Source organism: Excalfactoria chinensis, chromosome 2, assembly GCF_039878825.1.
Source record: "Excalfactoria chinensis isolate bCotChi1 chromosome 2, bCotChi1.hap2, whole genome shotgun sequence".
NCBI classification, from domain to species: Eukaryota; Metazoa; Chordata; class Aves; order Galliformes; family Phasianidae; genus Excalfactoria; species Excalfactoria chinensis.
Window position 1 is genome coordinate 43,747,400 of NC_092826.1, and position 16,097 is coordinate 43,763,496.

At 41.2% G+C, this 16,097-nt stretch overlaps 1 protein-coding gene across 6 annotated transcripts in view; it reads left to right on the plus strand.

Moving 5' to 3' along the window:
• Positions 1 to 16,097, plus strand: part of ZNF521 (zinc finger protein 521) — a 236,405-nt gene that overhangs the window by 189,020 nt on the left and 31,288 nt on the right. For all 6 annotated transcript variants that reach the window (XM_072329989.1, XM_072329990.1, XM_072329994.1 and 3 more), the window contains one exon: positions 14,051 to 14,182. In XM_072329989.1, the coding sequence (XP_072186090.1) occupies positions 14,051 to 14,182 (132 nt within the window). The remainder of the gene's footprint in view (positions 1 to 14,050; positions 14,183 to 16,097) is intronic.

Below are 16,097 nucleotides of genomic sequence, written 5' to 3' on the forward strand. Positions count from 1 at the left end.
TGCAAGTAAGTGTAGTGAAGCAGATCTTGCATTTTATTCATATTTGGGTGAAAGCAGAGAGGGGTCTCAGGGGAACAGCATGCATGAGCAGGGGGTCAGCAGAGGCAGAAAGGTAGTTCAGTTGCACTTCTGAACAGTTCCACAGCAGAGAGGTGCTTTTTTAAAGATATGAAAATGGAGATGGGCACCCAACTTCCATTGGCTGTCACTGGGGCTGAGGAAAGACATCGCCATGAAATGCGTCATTCATTTTGGGTCTTAAAAAGTACACCGCAAAATGTGCAACTTAACAAATTATCCAACAGGAAAGAGGATGTTCCACTGGCAATCACTTTGCAGAAATCAGTTGGCCCCTACATGCTTAATTTTTTATCACTAGAGGTAAAATGCTCAGGTAAAATGCCCTAAAAGTGATATATGTTTCTTACTGCATGAGCCTTGTAAGAATTGCATTGTATTATATTTCCCTACTGTTTGAAACTATTATACTTGCATTGTTTTCCATCTTCTCATGTTTCTTTAACACAAGTGCAACGGGGTTGCACAGTGCAGGATTGTAGGCCAACTCACAGCTTCTGGCACTGATCTGGTTTGCAATATTGGGGAGAGATACCATTGCAAACCTTGGCAATGCAACATGCACTTCCTCAATGTAGGCCTTTCATAGAGTTAAAGGTGACAGCTACCAGTTATTTTCTAGGTATTTCTGTCTTATCATGTGGGCAGATGCAGGCACAGAATGCGTGATTCAAAGATAACATACTATACCTGATGTACAATCATGCCAACAAAATGAACTAAAGACAAAGCAGTTGTCTTAATTGAGAATTTTCCTGCCTGTACCATTTTTTACTGAGAGTCATGGTGCAGTTTATTTTCTGAGTAGTGCTGCAGTTTTCAGTGCATTGGCCAAGCCTCTTGTTTGCTATAGCTGACTTCTAAGTTTTTTTCTTCCCATCACAGCCAAGTTGTTGTTATTTTATCTTTTGAGGGAGAGGAAGGGTGTGTCAGTTGCATATAGAATATATTGGAAAGAGGAAGGGGTTGGTAGCTGGCTTGCAAATATGGCTTTTGGTTCCATTGCCCCACCCCAGTTTGTTTGCTACTCTGTGGTTATTCTTCATCAGCTATTATTTTGAGTTCTGATCTTTGGCTTCTAGTATCCAGCTGAACTGCAGAGGCTGCCCACCTTTTCTGCTGTATAATTTTCAGGGATTTAACACAGCATTTTTTCTTCTTCTCCTCTGCCATTTCGCACGTGAAGTCTAGCAATCAAAGCGGACTGAACATGAACAAAATATGCTGCTCACTTTAAAAAGTGTCACAGGACCAAAATCTGCATGTTTCACACTCAACAAAATACACTGCTGAATCTAACAGTGGGCTCTTGCTGGCCTGAGTAACACACAGCAGAGAAAATGGATTTGCTTTCACTCTTCTCACCATTTCTCTCCCCTTCCCCCCTGACTTCTAAAATACCACAATTATTCCAAATATGATTAGAGGAATAATACTCCTCCTTGATCATACTTTCTGATGACAAAATCCTGACTACTGTTAAACCCCTCCACCCACCCTCAGGTGTAATAAATTAAAAGTTGCTGCTTGAGTGAGGTGAAGGAGGCAGTGAAGGAGGATGGAGGATTTATTTTAGCTGCTTTGCATTTTGGATGCTTGTTTTCCCTTTTCTGTTTGAAGGAAGATTGACAAGTAAGCATAATGTAACTGGCACCATCAGTGAGCACATAAACCCAGGGTGTTTGGTTTTAAACAGTGTCAAGGCTCAAACTAATGGCTCTCAGGCTTTCAAGAAGAAGAAGAGAGCAGGCAAGTTGAATGTACATCTTCTGATACGAAATACATTTTGCTTTTAATATCATCAAGAGATTAATGCTGTTGCAAATAAAATCCAGTGGAGCTAGCTCTCATTATATGATCAGGGTATACTTCAATTTTAAAATAGCAGCTTAAATGAATCTGTTCAGAGCTGGGACAAACTGTCATAAAGTTAAGAAATTAAAAATTCACCCACAGCATCTTTGTAACTCCATATGATAGCTGTAGAAATAAATACTCCATCACTGTTTTGCAGGCAGTAAGGTCTGGGATTGCTCTGCAAAGAGAGCATGGCTGTCTTCACTCGCAGTCTTTTTTCCCTGACTAAATATGAAAAAACTTGGGTCCTTGAGTTCTTTGCATGTCTCCTTTCGTTCTTCTTATTCTTCAACTGTGTCAACACTGCATGTGGCTAAATAAGATATCATCAAGAATGCTGATATCATCTTCCTTTTTCCCCTTTCCCTCCTCTAACTTATAATAATGTGGGGCAAAGGTCTACTTAACATAGCGCAGTTACGATAACTAGTACATTTGTATTTCTGCTATGATGAGAGGTCTGCTGTAGTGAGACTCATCCACTGTTGCTGCTTCTTCACAGCAGTGTTAATTATTCTTCAGGCTCATGTAGCATGTGTATGGAAACACAAAATAAGCGATCAGGGAGTTGGATATTTTTGGGTTTATTTGTCGTGTCAGTGACACTTCCACTCTGACACAAACTCACAGCACAACATTCCTGATCTGTAATGAGGTTGTGTCCCATGACGTATATTAAAAGCACTAAACAGTCCCCTGCTCATTCACAATCCTCATTTATCTGAATTAATTTTGTGTCCCCCATTTCATTTGGGTAAATTAAGTTTCACAGTTTCACAATTTGATCACAAGTCTCACCATGTTCAGTGCTTCTTTTTTTGACCTGAGCCCATCAAACAATGCTATTGCATCAAAATCTCAGGCTTTGCTGGCTTCAAAAAATTAAATAAAATGAAATCCAGCAACAACAAGAAAGACATTTGTTGTTATGGGGAAGCCCTCTGAGAGATAACCAGCCCAACTTGAATGCATGGCCAGAATATAACTTGATGAAATCTCATGATTTTGAACCCATTCACATGATTTTGCAGCTCTTGCATCAATGCTTTTGGTTTCAGTAGATGGTTAGACCCCTTGTGTGTGCATCACAGGGCTCGACTAGGTCAGCTTTGGATCGCATGGAGGAGCTGCGCAGTTCCTTGGGCAGGGGAAGCACCGCTCTCCTGTGAATCTTAATGGTTCACAGGCATAATTGAGTGGGGATTATGTCTCAGCTCCAGTCTTTAGCTATCTCTAAAGGGGATTTCTCTGAGATGTGTGACTGCTGCATAGCGGGTGGGTGGCCTGTGTCATCCTGTGCACACCTCCTGCCCCAGCTTGAAGATGGCTGGAGCCCAAAGCCAGCCTTGGCAGCATGGTGGAGCCCTGCCACTGCCCAGCGTGTCCCTGTGGAAAGGCTCACGCCAACCAAGGAGCGATTTCTGGTGGCAGGAGGAGAGGAAGTGTCACCCGCGGCTCTTGGCTGAGGAGCCGGGCATGGCTCGGTGAGCTGGCCCTGCAGCCAGGCATGGGGCTGCAGGAGCAGGCTGGTGGTGGGCAGCTTGGGGCTGGCTGCCCTTCACCTGCTGGGCCTGGAAGAGCTGTGGTGGCAGCAGCCGGAAATGTGTCAGCAGTGCATTTCAGGGAGAAATGAAAGAGGAGAGGGGCAGCTTGGCTTTTGCCCCAGCACCCCAGGGAAGGAGGGATAAGGCAACATGCAGTTTGGAAGAAGCTCAAACCAAACCCCTTGTCTTTTGACCCTCTCTGCTCTGCTCCTGCTAAGTGTGATCTGAGTCTTTCTCCCACTCTTCTTTCTCCCTACCTCTTCTCTTTGAAATGAATGAGCACACGCATACCCTGCACACAAAGAAAATGAAGTGGGCCTTTTGGAGACTATTTCAACAAATATCAAACATTGACAATAAACACAGTCTTGTAAGTTATTTATTAGGGTATGTCCTGATAAAAGGATAATGCCATATAGTGGTCAGCCAACTCTCTCTTGCCGTTACAATCATGTTTTTCATATTGCGTTTCAAATTTCCTCCGAGTCTTACATGTGGTGGTGGGGTTTTTTTTGTTGTTTTTCAGTGATGTTAATCACCTCATAGGCATTTAATATCACACTATCAGCTCTGTAAGTTCTATCTAGAGAGGATATACACTGTTCTGACAGCCTATACATTTATTTTTCTCAAAATAGTGATGTGTGTTTTTTTTTCCTCTGGTGATATGTTTTGATGTCTTATAGTTGTAACCTGCTGTTCTTTTTAATTGCTTATTGTTATCAATTATATACTAGAAACATTGTTGGTTTGAGACAGTTGGCTGCAAAAATACATTTATCATTATTACTATTGGAGCTGTACTAAATTATCCAAGCTCTGTGCTGAAATTAATGCTTTGCATTTTTACAGTGAAATTTAAATGTGTTGAATCAAGAGTTTCTTTGCTTCTTTCTCTTCAGCTAAGCTTCATGCCCTTGTCCTGCTTCTGCTTGCCACCTCTTCTCCTCCATCACCTTTCCTTTGCAACTTACCTCTTATCATTCTTACTGCTACAGCATCTTCTCCCACCCCAACAAGCCCCTGTAACAATTCTTTCATTTCTTGCATTTTTCTCTCCTTTGCCTGTCAATCATACATCTCTTTTCAGCCAACTTTTGTCTCTTCTCTGCTTTGTTGTTTCTCCTCTTTTCCCCTTATTATTTCATGTTCATAACTTTTTTATCCCACTACTTGAAGTTCACTGGAGAGTGAACTTCTCTATTGCTAGAGTAGTAGAAAACAGAATCCTTGCTTCACTGAGGAGATAAGTTTGATGAGGAGTTGCAATATGTTTGTTCAAGTGGCATGTAGAATTTTGTTTAAAAAAAAAAAAAAATAGAAAAACAACCCACAAACCTGTTACTGAATATAAAAAATTGAGGAAAAATAACTAATTGGCTCTCATTATTCTCTTATCTGCTAACCGAAGAACTTTTTATATTGAAATCCCATCAGCTGTTTGTTGAGCTCAGTGTGAAATCTTAGAACCAGCAGAGAAAGTGGGAAGGAGAGTGGAGTAGGTTTCAAATGAAGTCTGGTCCTTTTTTGATATGTGTGCCCAAAGCTGCTTGCATGTGCTGTAAGCAAGATCAAAAACAGACACAAGGAAATTAAAATTGAGCTTTCTCATGGTTTCCTAAATAAAACAGCAAACTAAGTCAGATGAGTAATAAAAATAATAATCTATATTAAATAGAGCTTTATCGTTATCATACATTTCTTGTACAAAGAGCTGGGCCCTAACTGGCAAAGCAGTTTGCTCGGGTGGAAAAAATCTAATTAAATGCCCAGCTATCAGCATAGACCTGGGGGTCTTAACAGCCTGAACCGCTTCATCCTCCATGGTTTTTCTGAGGGCTGAAAGAGGGCTGCTTGGGGAGGAGATGGAAGTTGTAAGAAAAGAAAGCAGGATGTTGGTTCACCCTTAAATGAGCTTAAGAGCTGGATCAATAGCCCAGCAACTGCTACTCATTTTAAAGTGTCCCTTAACCGTATAAGAAGATACCAAATAATCTGTGACTCATATAAATGCATTTGGATTTGCACAAAAAAAATATCAATAGTATCTAACATATTAAAAATCCAGGAGAGCACCATTAGGTCTTTCTTCTATCAATTGAAAATATCCAGTAATCCATGAAAACCCAATTTTATTTCATTCTTTATTTTCTTTCTGTTTTCCTTATTTTTCTTTCCCTTTGTGGGTAGGATAAACAGCATTTCAGCACTTAGAGACTTTATCTTCCAGACATCTAATGGTTTCTTACCAAACAAAAAAGAAGACAGCCCTGACCTTTTCTGTATACTCAGAACAGAAGAAATACCTGATGAGAGTTGTTTACAAAACATAATTTCTACTGATGGTCCACTGTGGTCTAGAATTAATACTGAGGTTTAGGTTGTCTCCATGCAGGAGATGTTTTCCCTATAGCCCTAACTTTAGAGCATGTTGCATTTGATTTATGCAACATGAAATAACCTCTTCTAGTTCAACAACTTGTGAAACTTGTGTTTTCTTTGTGCAGTACTTAGAAGCAGATATTTCTTCTCCTCTACAGTTCCAGAAGTCTCAGGTCATTGGACATATACAGATATTTAACATCAAATAACAGAGGAAGTTGGCTCTCCATCCAGAAATGAAAACCTTGTACAGTGTGCAAACATTTTTAAATAGAATGAATGTGTTCTAAATTCTTCTGAGCAAATACATGATGTTTTCATTTGCTTTTTTTTTTTTCCTCCATAGTTTGATTAAATTGTTAATAACTACTTCATAATTTCTGAGCTATTCAAACTGTAATTTTACTTTCCTAGAGAAGGTTTGGTCCAAAAATCCTTTTGGTTAGGAAGAAGCAGGGACTTGGCTCAATGAAGAAAGACAAAAATCAGTCAGTCTTAATTCTGACACTGTGTTTGTAACAACAGGCAAAAAAAAAAGCAGCCTCTGGTTCTTTATGCAGATGAATTTGAGAGTTTTCATTCTCTCGTATGGCGTGCAGAAATAGTCATTTGGCAGCTCTGGAGTTTGGTTTCTTTATCTGTAAAGTTCAGATAATAATCCATATCTCGGTGTGCACTAAGAGGATAAAGGGCTCGACCTCGTGCACTTTGGCAGAATTTAGTCCCATGAAAAGTCTGGAGAAGAGCCTCGTGTGATAAGAGGCCTGCTCCCTTGCACTGGTTATGCCAGCATCTGAAGGATTGGTCTCCAAGCTTTTAATCGGTGCTCACTGAGTGCTTTCTGAAAAGGTAAACATTGAACTGGATCATCTGTCTACAAATATCTCATACTACTCAGCTTATTTCTTCCAGTTTAAATTCCTTTTTATATCCTATGGTAAAACTGTTTCCAAAATAAGCAGTATCACATGGGATTTTACTGCAGCGATATAGTGTAACCTTGTAATGTATATAGCTGTGTGATGCAAGGCAGACTTTTTTTGAACAAATTTTAATACCTTTTCGTGGTGCAGTTACAGACAAGGAGTAGCAAATTGTGCATGTCCCATCAGCCAGCGAATAGCCCTGTTGCTGAATTCCTGAACTCTCTCCTGGTAGGCAGTTGCCCGGAAAATCCTGTTCTTTGATAGAGAGGGCATTTTCTCCATTTACATCATTTTCACTTGAGCTGCAAACATGACAGTTATTAAGAAATAGATTCTGCCAGTTGCCCTTCATATATTTTAATCCAGCTTCACTATAGCTAGACAATTTGTGGTTTTATTGGAACATGCAAGACACATGTGGTAAGAAGAGTTCACTTACAAGCAGCCAAAGTGAGTGCAACCAAGCAAAAAAAGTGAACAGTTGGTGAAGTGAAATGCATCCCTTGCTTCAGACAAAAATACGGTGGAATGAAAGATGCAGTAGACTGGCTTTCCCTTAAGCAGATCTAATTTCAAAATCTGGCCCTGGAGAGATGAACTTTTGCTTTAATTGAGGAGGTGGATCCCAGCTCCTTGCTACTCCATCAGTCAGCACCCTTTGCTGTAGCTTTGGCAGTGTGCTAAGGAAGGCTTTTATGCTCATTCTTGATGTGTATATCAAGTCTTCCTAGATGCTGCTGCTGCTGAGAACTTTTGTGACCTGTCCTCACCATCTTCTTCCTTCTATACTGGCACATTGGCAGCAGGCAGTATGCTTACATAGAGTGAGTCATAGCTGTTCTCAAGTTATGCTTCAGGAGGCTAATGTTGGTGACTCTAGGGTTTGTTCCTTGCAACTTGCCCACTTCTGTCTTCAGGCATGAGCAGAGCTTTGCGCAAAAATCATTTCTAGGTGAAAGAAGTGAGGAGGGAGGTGTTGTTTAGGTTACAACCTGTATTACTGTGTCATGGGATAAGAGTGAAGAGGGCAGGAGGAAAGTATCAGTCCACATACTCCAAAAATTGCCCTGAGCACTGTTGGAGAAACAAGGTTGTACTTCTGTCTTTCCACCCGATCCTCCATCCTGTCCCAATGGATACAACTGTTAGTCATGACCTCAAAACCCCCATTTTTCCATATCAGGTTCCTCTTGTGGCTGTAAATTCCAGCTGTTGTCTTCTTCCTGCTGCAGTTTACAGCTGTGTGGATATACTTGTAGTATATCCATTTCTCTATCACTATATTTCCATGTTTTTCATGTCAGCTTCCAAAATTAGCACCACAATGGATAGTGTTTTTCATGAGGGGTTTGTGATCATGTTTGAGAAACTGAAAATGACAAAAGCACTATTACAGTCAGGGAGAAATTATGAACATGGTCCAGGATGCTTCAGTGCTGTTTCATTGCAGCACCAAGCCTTCAAAGAAGTGTTGCGTGTTCCCTATCTGGTGAAGAAACTCATCACTCAGTCATTTGCCATACTGAGACCCAAGTATCTAGAAGGAATGAGGTTGTCTCTGGTGACATGGAAATACTCATGCATGTGCTTATGGCCAGCAGAATTACAGAGACAATAACAAATCCAGCACTGCAAACCAGAAAGTAGAAGTAGCTGTATACCCTTCAAATTAAAGTGTTGTACAGTGTGTTTTGTCCTTCCTTACTTTTCAGTATGAGATGTTGTAGCCAAGGGGTTAGCTGTAGTCTGTGGCATTCCTTCGTTACTCCTCAGATCTCTGCCTTATAAATGTGGGCTGCAAAATTAACTCGGAGAACAGTGAAAGAAATATGAAGAAGGAGAAATAAGAGAAATTGGTTTAGGGGCATGGTTTGCTTGATAAAAAGAAAATGTAAGAAAATACATGGAATGTGAAAGCTGCGCGTGCTTCAGACTTGAAAAAACACAGGGACTGCAGGCCATTTCATTCCTGTGTTCAATGTGGAGAGCAGAGTTTACGCTACTACTTTGTAGATGCTTTTAAGCATGGACTCAGCTTTGTGATGATTTATCAGGAGGACATCGTCATCTTTGGACCTTTGCCTATAGATTTCTGCAGAGTAAGAGAAGGACCCTTCTGGACAATCTCCAGGGTAAATAAGAGAAAAAGTTACTTATAAACTGTTACAAATTGGTACTCAGTAATGGCTGTAGTGTTGATCAGACAATATAAGAGGGCCCCCAGTGGTTACTGACTTAACAGCTGCATGTAAGTCAGCCACTGAACATTTGCTTGTAGCTGCTCTAGTTTTGTTTTTATTGAAGAGCAAGAAGCATAAACATGGGACATGCAGTCTAGAGGCTGCTTTAAAGGCTTCACTTGTTAAAAGTGTATATTGAAGTGGCAAGGTCTTCCATAAAATGAAAAGGTTGTGCTTGTTGTTGCCAATGAAAAGTGGGTCCAGGTCATCCAAAGCAGTATCTGGGGTGGTGCAGGTAGGGGTAGATCACTGGCTGTACAAAAACGTGGGAGCTGGGCAACAAGAGTGGCTGGTGCAAGGACAAAGGATCCCCAAATCAGAATATATTCCTGGCACGGGCACTGGTTTTGTTTACATTTCTACCTGGTTATCAAGTTATTGGCTGAGGTAATGGGCCGCACCTCAATTAAAACCTGCCTATCCCCATCAAAGCATTTAACATTTGTGCAAATATTAAACATTTATATGAATATTGGATGCATTTATTTAGAAATGATTTGTGTTTACATTTTCCCACAATCTGAGCAAAGATTGCAAATGGAAAGTAAATTACTTATGCAGAAATTCTGCCTCCATCAAACTAAATTATCTACCAGCAGTGGGTAAACCATCCTCATCAATGTTGCTGGGTCTTCACCATGCCCAAACTCATACTCTAGCTATGTAAGGGCAACAGTAAGCAGGAGTTCTGTGCTGTACTGTGGGTACTTTGTTCTTGCCTTCCTTATGGAATTCTTGGATCCATAATGTGAAGGACGTGCCGACTTGTTTTACGATGTACCACATCAGGGAATGCAATGCACAGTTTGCTGTTAGATTTGGAAAAGTGCAGACTTTATATTAAAGGTTCATTTCTTTTTCAACGTTCAGCTAACTCATTTGCACTGTAATGTACTTTCCTATTCCTCCTCCTGATAGTTGCTGCTTTCATACCTATTTTACAAGCCATATTTTTAGTCTAATCCATACACCAGTTGTCTAGAATTCCATAGCATTGCTTATTTCTTACCTATAACTCTTAATAAAATATAGGGCTGTGCCAACCTATTATATCCTTAATAGAATATTCTAATGGTTATTAAATCAATTGACTCTGAATTTCACTTTAATAAATGAGTCAGACAGTATTTTCCAATTACTGTCAGCCGCCACCTTTCCAAAGAGCAGATTATTTTGATTGAATTTTTTAAAGCTGTTCAGCACTTTTTTTTTCCTCCTCCTCCCCCCTGCCTCCTCTTTCCTCCCCCCCCCCCCCCCTCCCCCCCCCCATAATGACAAAGAGCAATAGCTCTGTACTGCAGGGAAGGAGAGCCTCTTGGACCATATCTGACACTCACATTTATCCCAAATGGAAACTAAAAATGAGACATGTCCCCGCTCCTTTATTTATTAATGGTATCATACTTTGTCCTTTCATAGCATCCTATCCGATTGTTTGCTAAACATGAAGAGTAAGACAGAGGATGGAGTATAAACAGAGCCTTTTGCATTCTTTTACCACAACTGGCACCTCTGCAAGAGCTGCCACACCCTGTCTTTTTCATGCCAGTAAGAAATAAAAGCTGGCCTTGCTTTTAAACTCTGTGGACAGTGGAGCCCTTATTTGCTCATCCTTCTGCAGTGCTTGTGACCGAAACAAGCAGGCATTATTGCACCTGCACACCTATCTTTAGTCATTTCTTAGGCAGATCATAGTGATTCTGGAAGTCTTCCATGTACAGTAGCTGGTCCTGTGCTCTTCTCCTGTTCTTCTATCCCTCTAGTATTAAAAGTCTTAAGGGATACAAATTAGGTCAGCCTATTAAAGAAGAAATTAAAAATTAACACCTCCTCTTTAGAGATGGGTACTCTGAGAAACACAGGCTGTGTTGTCATGCCGAAGGTGATGAGAGTAAGTCAGTGTCAGAGGTTGGAATGGACGCCAACACTCCTGGTTCCTGTGCCAGTACTGTAACCTTATCTGTCTCTCTCAAATTTAAATGATGCTGGTATCACATTCCTGAGTGCAAGGACTGGAACCTTGCCCTTTGTTCTGAGGAAGCAGCGCAAAGCAAGTAATGTGCAAAAATGGGTGAAAGAAAGAGTGAGGGGAGGGGGTTAAAATTCCCCGAGCAGTGGAACTTAGGGAAAAAAATTTTGTTCTATTAGTTCTACAAATGTAGTCATATTTTAAATGTGGTCTTTAGAACAAGCAGAATAAAAACATTTTATTTTTAAGAGAAAGCTTAGATTCTGCACAAACGGATGCCTCTTGCCTGGGGAAGTTTCCCATCTGCCCCAGGCGAGTGGGTGAGGGGATTTTTCAAACCCTGTTTGTAAGTCAGATTTGCAACACAGGGTAATCAAAGTGGTTTTGATGTTTGTGACCAGGAGATCACCTCACGTCTGTGTGGTACAGGAAACACAATAGGGTCACATTTAATGGGGTTCACTTCTTCTTGAACAAATATAAGCGCTGTGTGCCTAAAATTAGTTTTGCTTCAGCATCAGGAGTGCATGCCTTTCTTCCTACTTTTTCCTCATTAGGTGAGGTGAAAGAAAGAAAGGAAACAACAAAAAAAATAATAATAAAATAAAAAGCCTTTTCTCTCTTCTGTAGCTCCTTATAAAAATGTTTCTTTTTAGGAAGTCTTTCTCCCCTGAAATGTTTGAAGAAATCCCTTTTCAGTGTTCCCATGCTCTAGGATGATTAGTGTGGTTCATTTACACTTCGCCAACAGTAACTCTGTGATTTGAGAATTGGCATCGATTATCTTCACCTTGACATGTGGAAGATCCTGAGATGGAGCTCCCTTTGTCCTAATTGCTTTGGCTGTGTGTATCAGCACAAACAGTTTGATGAAGAAACTTCACCCTGTAGGCTTTCTCACCCACAATTATCCTTTTCTGGGGACTTTCATTGTCCTCAGAACTATCTGTTCTGTAATGATCATGACAAGGATTTGGGCATAAAAGAAATGATCTGATCACGTGGCAGTCTGTAGGTCCCTTATAGATCATTGTCTATAAGTTCGGGGAAGAAGGGGCAGTTGTGTCTAGTTTGTTGAGTCTTTGTCCTCTTTTCAGTATGCTCAGTTCTTCAGCTTGCTCACAGATGTGGGTTGCCTGCTTGGAGATTATGGTGTACAGTCTGCTTCACAGAATACGACTGTCTTTCTTAGACATACAGACTGGTGTGTGTCAGATCTTTTCCCTCATGCATCCTTTCATAGCGGTTGTGTGGGCCAAGCTTACTTTCACTCAGCAGCAGCAAAACCAAGATATGTCAGAAGGGTCTGTCAGTGATGGTGGAGAACACAAAATCACAGGCAATTCTTGAGAATCTGCTGAAACATTCCATGATAAGGAAATAGTTGGCAGATACTTGATAAATGTTTGCTGATTTATCTCTAGAGGGTTATGAAAGGTGTCACCTACCTAGTGTATCCCCTGTAGTTCAGAATATGTTTAGCCAACACCAGTATGATAGTCTGGATGAAGTGTGTCCATCAGCAGCCTGTCAGCCTCTGCCTGCATATCCAAAGTGGCTGTGGTGGCAAAAGGACATTGTCCTGAGCCTTTATCCAGATTGGTACTGAAGGATGTTTTCAGTGAGTCCAGCTGGAAATCATCTTACATGGACTTGGAGTCAGAAGTCTTGGGTGTGATGTTGGTATCAAACCACAGCATCACAGGGGCCTTTTTTCAACTGACTTTTAAGCAGCAAGCTTCATGGAATCATAGAATCAATCACAGAATGTTCTGGGTTGAAAAGGACCATGATGATCATATGGTTTCAACCCCACTGCTATGTGCAGGGTCACCAGCCACTAGACCAGACTGCCCAGATCCACATCTAGCCTGGCCTTGAATGCCTCCAGGGATGGGGCATCAGCAGGCCAAGAGAACTGCTGTGTGCAGCATGGAGCATTGTACCCACACACAAATGCTTCCCCACATACCCAGCAGCAAACATTAGGCATGACAGCTACTGGTCACCACAGGCTGTAAGGCAGAAAGTGGACAGCCTTCTGAGGTGTTTGGGCAGGCAGAGTGCTCACCTATGTGGATCCTTTTCACCTAAGAGCTGGTGGAAGGGCACCGGTCACCCTGTGTATCCTTCCTTTTGTTGGTAACCAAACCCTGCCTTTACCTGAACAGTCAACATTGCTGGTGTAGCACATGGGTGATGCATAGAAGGACCTTATCTGAGCTGTGCTGCGGGAACTGAGGCTTCTGCAGCTGGGCTGGAAGCCACCTCTCACCTAGCAACTGTTTCTAAGTAGGACATGGCCACCGAACGGCCTGCAGATTCTGCAGCACCCTCAGGAAGGGACCTGGCGATGAGGCGCGGGGCTTCCCAGCACAATTGGAGGAAACGCAGGAACAGGCGGCAGGGGGTGGGAGCCACGTGGCATTGACAGGAAAGCTGTGTCAGGAAACACGTGGAGACTTCCTGAAGCTGGTGTAAGGGGAAAATGCAAATAGCAGGATTTGTCAGAAAGGGAGCTGGGAAATTCTGCCCTTTGTAAAAGGTTTTGTATATGCCCACAAGATTGGGATAGTGGAGTGGCAGTGATGCAGGGGTGGAAAATACCTCCCCTGCTACACTACTCGCATGAAACACTGCTGTCAGCCAGAGTGGCAAAAGGGTACACTTGGAGTTTCTTACTTGTGGCTTGTGGGGTGGTGGTTGAGCAGCATCCAGTTCCTGCACTGCTTTGGGAGCGTTCTTGTTTGTGATCAAGTGCTTCCTCTAAGAGATGTTACTTCTGGTTCCATTCATCGTTTCCTACTGAACTCTAAGTCTCTGCTTTCCTATCTGGTGGCAATTATTTCTGAAAAAGCTGTATTTTAATGCCCGGTTAAATTCCTACATGCTGAAACCTTGCAGATAAACACTTTAGCAGCTGTGGATGCTAAGGGGCATCCAGTTCCCTGAGCTGAGCAAAACAAAAACCTTGTTCCATTCATAGATCATGTGTGACATGCTCTTTTCTAAGGCACATAGTGAATTTCACTTCTCCTCTCATTTTTCCCCCAGATGAAGGACTGAACCATGAATGCAAGCTCTGCAATCAGACGTTCGACTCTCCTGCCAAACTTCAGTGCCACCTGATAGAGCACAGCTTTGAAGGCATGGGGGGCACCTTCAAATGTCCAGTGTGCTTTACAGGTAGGAGGCAATCACTGCTTGTCTCAATTCTGTCTCTTGTGTGCCCGTGCATAACTCCCACTTATAATTGTACCACGTGTTGGCTTTATGTCAGTTTGTGCTCATTAGTAATACTAACTTGAAACCATTCAGAAAACTGGGCTTCCTGGGAGGTCAAGTATCCATCCATAAGAACAGCATTTCAAGATCTTGAGTTGGAACTTTTGAGTTTTTTACAATCACAGAAGTTGTAATGTTACCTTGCATGATGTCACACTCACTGTCCTCATGTTCCAAACTTGCTGACATTAAAACTGCCCATAGGTTCATGCTTTAAAGCTATGCATGTTTCATCTAACATGACACAACTCAAAGCGGAGCTGCAAGATCTAGCCTGTACAGCAACGTTCTCCTCTGAACAAGCAGGAGAGCCCACTTCTGTGTGTTGGCTTCTGGTGTGAGGAAACACCCTTGTAATGTGCTTTAGAAAGCAAACCAAGCTGTCTTGCCACAAGTCAAGTTCTGCTCTTCCCTGACACAGGTTCAAGTGCAGAATAATCCTCCCCGAGTCAGTAGTGTTATCCAATAGTAAAACCCAAGTAAGAAAATAACTTGACCCAGTACAGCTAAGCACTGCAGTGTTTGGGCCATAATGAGGAGCAGAAAAATGCTGTTGTTGGAAATGAAAACACATTAAAGGAATGCCTATGGAGTTATGCATTTTTTAAGGACTTCTTAATAGAACATTTTATAAAACAATAACCTAAAACGTAAGCTTTAGTATGTAGCTTACATGCATAATTTTTCTTTACAAGATGAAAATCAAAGATGATCAGAAATATGACAAAACACACGCTGGGTATTCTCACATCAATGGCATGCTAATTCTGGAAGCCATTCAAAGTTTTTGTTCTCCATTAATGGAAGTGAAGGATTTTCACTGATAGGCAAACAGAACCTCTGATAGCTTCATTTTACTCCTCTTTGTTTGGCAGCTCCCCTTCCAACACAGCCTGAGTACATGCTACAGCAGAAAATGAAAATTGCATTCTTTGTCCCTCAGAATCAGTGATCACTGATGAATGTAACCTCAACTGTGTTCAGTTTCCACACGTTTCTGCAGGTTATAAAATTTAAAAAGAAAAACTGTGTAGTTTATTGCACTGCTTATATCAGTAATGTCTGGGCATGGATAGTACAGCTGTAAGTGGCTTGTCTATGTGGAGGCTGCATACAATATTTCTTCAGTTTGGCATTTTTTTTTTGTCTTTTAGTTTTATTACTGATTCTACTGTCTTTTTTTTTCCCTCTTGCTTTTGCATACATGCTATGAACTAATCTTTTTTTTTTTAGTGTAACACCATGGGTCTTAGATTTCCAAGTTTGGGGGAATTGTAAAGGCAGGATAAAAACTTGCATCTGTAAGGAGTACCCATTGACAATTCTCCACGTGAGCTAGATTCCTGATAAAAGTAATCCTTTAATGTTTGAGCCAGTAGCCTTGTAAGATGTGGTAAAGAGTATGGAGATAAGTCGATTCCAATCTGTGTGGAACACTTTTTCCTTTTTGCTGATGGGGTAAATAGACACCAAGCATTAATCATAAACAATTGTGTTTTATTAGCATTATGCTATTAAATTATTTCAGCGTGTCTTGCTAGAATATTAACAAGAAGTAAAAATCCCCAATATTAGTTTCATACGGAAAATGGAATCCGAGTCCCTTTTTTCAGGGTAATGAGAAATGTGATTAAAATGTATGACTCAGAACAACAATATTCTGATATTTTTTGTTGCTTTGCAATTAGAATAATTTTAATGATTAGGAGTGGAGTCAAAGTCAAGTGCCAGCATCTTTAATAAATCCTTTCCCTGCCTATACAGATTAATATTGTAGATGCAAACTTTTTTAGGTCACAGTGCACCAGGCATCCAT